The 3,863-nt window shown below is 36.0% G+C and overlaps 1 protein-coding gene across 1 annotated transcript; it reads right to left on the bottom strand.

The window, feature by feature from the left end:
• Positions 1-624: 624 nt before the first annotated feature.
• Positions 625-3,615, bottom strand: LOC107696661 (104 kDa microneme/rhoptry antigen-like). The gene is made up of 5 exons (XM_016497127.1): positions 3,453-3,615; positions 2,884-2,995; positions 2,685-2,788; positions 2,013-2,124; positions 625-1,464 (listed from the first exon to the last, which is right to left on the bottom strand). The coding sequence occupies exons 1-5, from the start codon at positions 3,613-3,615 to the stop codon at positions 879-881; spliced, it is 1,077 nt and encodes a 358-aa protein (XP_016352613.1). The 3' UTR covers positions 625-878.
• Between the last annotated feature and the right edge of the window lie 248 nt (positions 3,616-3,863).

Raw genomic sequence — 3,863 nt, 5'->3', positions numbered from 1 at the left:
CTCAAAAGTCTTTTAATTCAAACATCCAAGGGAATACTCGGGGCAGACGGAAACACAGGGTTTGACGTTCAACAGCGGATAGAACTTGGGACTGGGAACACTTTAAATACACAGAACAGGATGACAAGACACACCTGGGATCAATGGAAATAAAACGGGGAACACCTGGAATCAAATCAACCTAATCAAGACAGGAACATGAAACTAACCAAATATGGGCATAGGAAGGCACATGGGGAGCAAGACACACACAAAACACGGAACAAAGTCTGACATCCACCTTGCGCTGTTTACTCGCATATTCATATTAAATTGAGCAACTGTGTAGAATATTTGAACTTTTACCAATAAATAAAATAAAATACATTTACACTGCAGGACTATTTATTGCCAATAGCAATAATAAAAAAAAAAAAATAATAATACACTGTCACTGTCATGATTGTGCATAAATGACAAAACTTGATGTTGACCTTTATGCAAACATTATTTAAACATAGATTTCAATTTACCACAGTACAATTAGAAATAAAGTTAAAATATTTGTATTTGTTTTTTTTTATGCATTTAATTCAGTTAATTAAGAAAAGTAAAAACATTATGTCTATTCAAGCATTCAAGGCATGGAAGGCATTTGAGGCATGGAAGGTATGGAAGGCATTTTATGCATTGAAGGAATTTGATACATTGGAGACATGGAAGGCATTTGAGGCATGAAGACATTCAAGGCATTTCAGGTGTCCAAACCATTTCAGGTTTTTGAGGAGTTTCAGATGTTTGAGGCATTTCAGGTGTTCCAAGGCATTTCAGACTTTATAGGCATTCGAGTCATTTTGGAGCATCCAAAGCAATTCAGGCATTCTAAGCATTTTAGGCATTCAAAAAGGCATCCGAGGCATTTTGGGCATCCGAGGCATTTTGGGCATCCGAGGCATTTCGGGCATCCGAGGCATTTTGGGCATCCGAGGCATTTTGGGCATCCGAGGCATTTTGGGCATCCGAGGCATTTTGGGCATCCGAGGCATTTTGGGCATCCGAGGCATTTTGGGCATCCGAGGCATTTTGGGCATCCGAGGCATTTTGGGCATCCGAGGCATTTTGGGCATCCGAGGCATTTTGGGCATCCGAGGCATTTTGGGCATCCGAGGCATTTTGGGCATCCGAGGCATTTTGGGCATCCGAGGCATTTTGGGCATCCGAGGCATTTTCGGCATTCGAGGATATTCGGGCATTCGAGGATATTCAGGCATTTGAGGATATTCAGGCATTCGAGGATATTCGGGTATTCGAGGATATTCGGGTATTCGAGGATATTCGGGCATTCGAGGATATTCGGGCATTCGAGGTATTTGAGGCCTGGAAGACCACCTTGAATCTCGCGGTCTGGCCACCCACATCACGAGTTCAATCGCCCATATTTCAGAGAACTCAGCACAAAACTCTTGGCCATTGTCCAATTTGAATCTGCCGAGAGACAGTTGCATTAAAAATCATTAACTGTAATGTCTGAAAAATTAATGTATAGAGCTTCTTATATTCACTACAGTTTAAGGCATTTCATTGCATCATTGTGTGTCCTGTGTCTCCATTCCTCTCCAGGGACATCAATTCATTTATCTAGTAATTATTTCACAGACATACATTTTATGGCAACACTTCCCATATGGAAAATATATATGAATATCATTAAAATGTATAAGAAATATACATTCTAATTTAAAATTCTAGCTGCATATGAACATTTTCATTAAAAATTGTATTATCAGTCTAACAATCTGAACAATATTTTTTTTTTTTATCGTTTTGGGTATCTAAAATCCAAATGCTGAATGTGGATGTGTGTGTAGGTTGTCCTATAAACATGCAATGGATAAAAAATTATAAAAGTCATTCTGGGAAGCATTACTTTAAATTTCCCTGTAACAGTTAGATTTGATTCATACATGCCTGTATGTACAAGTTTCAAACCACTTTAATAGTTCTAAATCTACAGACAGACAGATGTTACTTACACAAGAGCTTGGATTCTGCAGCCTCCGTTCAGGCCTTGTCTTCTGTAACTGGTCACTCTGTTTTTAATGGACAGACTAACTCTTTTGACATACCTCAGACAGCAGGGCTTATCTAAGAGACACATCACAAACACAACAAAACACTAAATGTACTGATATGCATTTACCCAAATCCACATGCAATACATCTACTTACAATGACAAGATGGAAAACCAACAGGTGCTCAAAGTGAAAGTGAATTTAGTGACTATTTAAAGTACATGCATGTTGCTAAGATTTACATTGCAAAGAAAACACAAAATGTTCAGTAACGGCAAGACTGCTTTTTAAAACATCATTAGAGAACATAGTCCGTTTTTTTATCATTAATATTTTTTTATTTTATAAGTGCTCTCCAATAAAGCATGAAGTATGTCATTTGATAATTTATATTCATTTAAACACTTTAATGGTTTATTTTTTAACTTCACCTTTATATTAAATATTTAAATTTTTTATATTGTAATCAATACATTGTGTTTATATTGTTCAGATATGTTTTTGTAGTTTAAAAAAAATATCTTTCATGCACCGACATTACTGTGATATATTTCAATCTCAAACACTCTTTCAATATCATTATGAGTTTCTTGCCAAAAGATTTGAATCTGCACTATTGTGCAACTTCCTACCTTTAATTAAACCCTTGAGCATTGCATCCACCCTCTCTATTAGAATTCGGACCCAATATTTTTGGGGGTTTGCACAAAACTTATGGTCACGATCCACTCTGAAGCTGCAGAGAGACAGTTGCATTAAACATCATGGACTATGATGTTTGAAAGAATCACAAATAAAAGCCTCTGATATTCACTGACAGGTTTTGCTTACACAACAGCAGGGATGTTGCAATGTCCATCCGGCTTTTGTATGCTGTAGCTAGTCACTCTGTTCCTTGTAGAGAATCTAACTCTATTGACATAATGCGTGCAGCAGTACTTATCTAGGAGACAAAACAAAGATGTTAATTAAACATTAACATGCAATGAGATGCAGTTTGAATTCAGTTTGAATTTAGTTTGTTTTAATTTTAGTTAAAATATTTGAAATGTAGTTTTTTTATTATTTACTTATTTTTGTAAAATGTCTATATCGTTTTTAATTTATTTCACCTTAGTTTTAGTTATTTTGATACATCAAGTTAAACTAAATGAAAATGAGAATGATTAAATAAAATGTTACATTTTTCAGTTAATCACTTATTTCAGTTAAAGTTTATTTTACTTCAAATATACGTTTTTTTATGTATATTAGTTTTTGTTTTAACTTATGCCAAAAAACTATTTGATTGCCCAGTATGTTCCAGTATGTTTTGTAAACTTAAACAATGTGATTTATTTAATAATTTTCTGCATAATGTAGCCTACAATAGCTGCAGCATCATCACATGTGGTGTTTACCTTGTGCCTTTTCAGGCGTTGGAAACCTTTCTGGTGGTCGAGGAATTTCAGGCTTTCTAGTAATTTCATGGATTTCAGGCGTTTGAGGCATTTCAGGTGTCCAAGGCATTTCAAACGTTTGATGCATTTCAGGCATTCGAGGCATTTCACAGGCTCGAGGCATTTCAGAAGTATAAGGCATTTCAGGCGTTCGAGGCATTTCAAAAATTTCAGGTGTTTGATGCATTTCAGGTATATCAGGAGTATGATGCATTTCAGACGTTCGAGGCATTTCAGGTGTTTGAGGCATTTTAGAAGTATGGGGCATTTCAGGAGTATGAGGCATTTCAGATGTTTGAGACATTTCAGATGTTTGAGGCATTTCAGACGTTTGAGGCATTTCAGGAGTATGAGGCATTTCAGATGTTTGAG

Source organism: Sinocyclocheilus anshuiensis, unplaced genomic scaffold (assembly GCF_001515605.1).
Source record: "Sinocyclocheilus anshuiensis isolate Anshui unplaced genomic scaffold, SAMN03320099.WGS_v1.1 scaffold217, whole genome shotgun sequence".
NCBI classification, from domain to species: Eukaryota; Metazoa; Chordata; class Actinopteri; order Cypriniformes; family Cyprinidae; genus Sinocyclocheilus; species Sinocyclocheilus anshuiensis.
This window is presented reverse-complemented; position numbering and strand designations above follow the sequence as displayed.

What these genes read in the sequence shown, in the direction of transcription:
- LOC107696661 (XM_016497127.1), bottom strand. Translation starts at nt 3,615, where the DNA reads ATGCCTCGAGCCTGTGAAATGCCTCGAATGCCTGAAATGCATCAAACG. An exon ending in AACGCCTGAAAAGGCACAAG is followed by an intron (nt 2,996 to 3,452) that starts GTAAACACCACA and finishes TTTGTCTCCTAG; the next exon opens with ATAAGTACTGCTGCACGCAT. An exon ending in TGCAGAATCCAAGCTCTTGT is followed by an intron (nt 1,465 to 2,012) that starts GTAAGTAACATC and finishes GTCTCTCGGCAG; the next exon opens with ATTCAAATTGGACAATGGCC.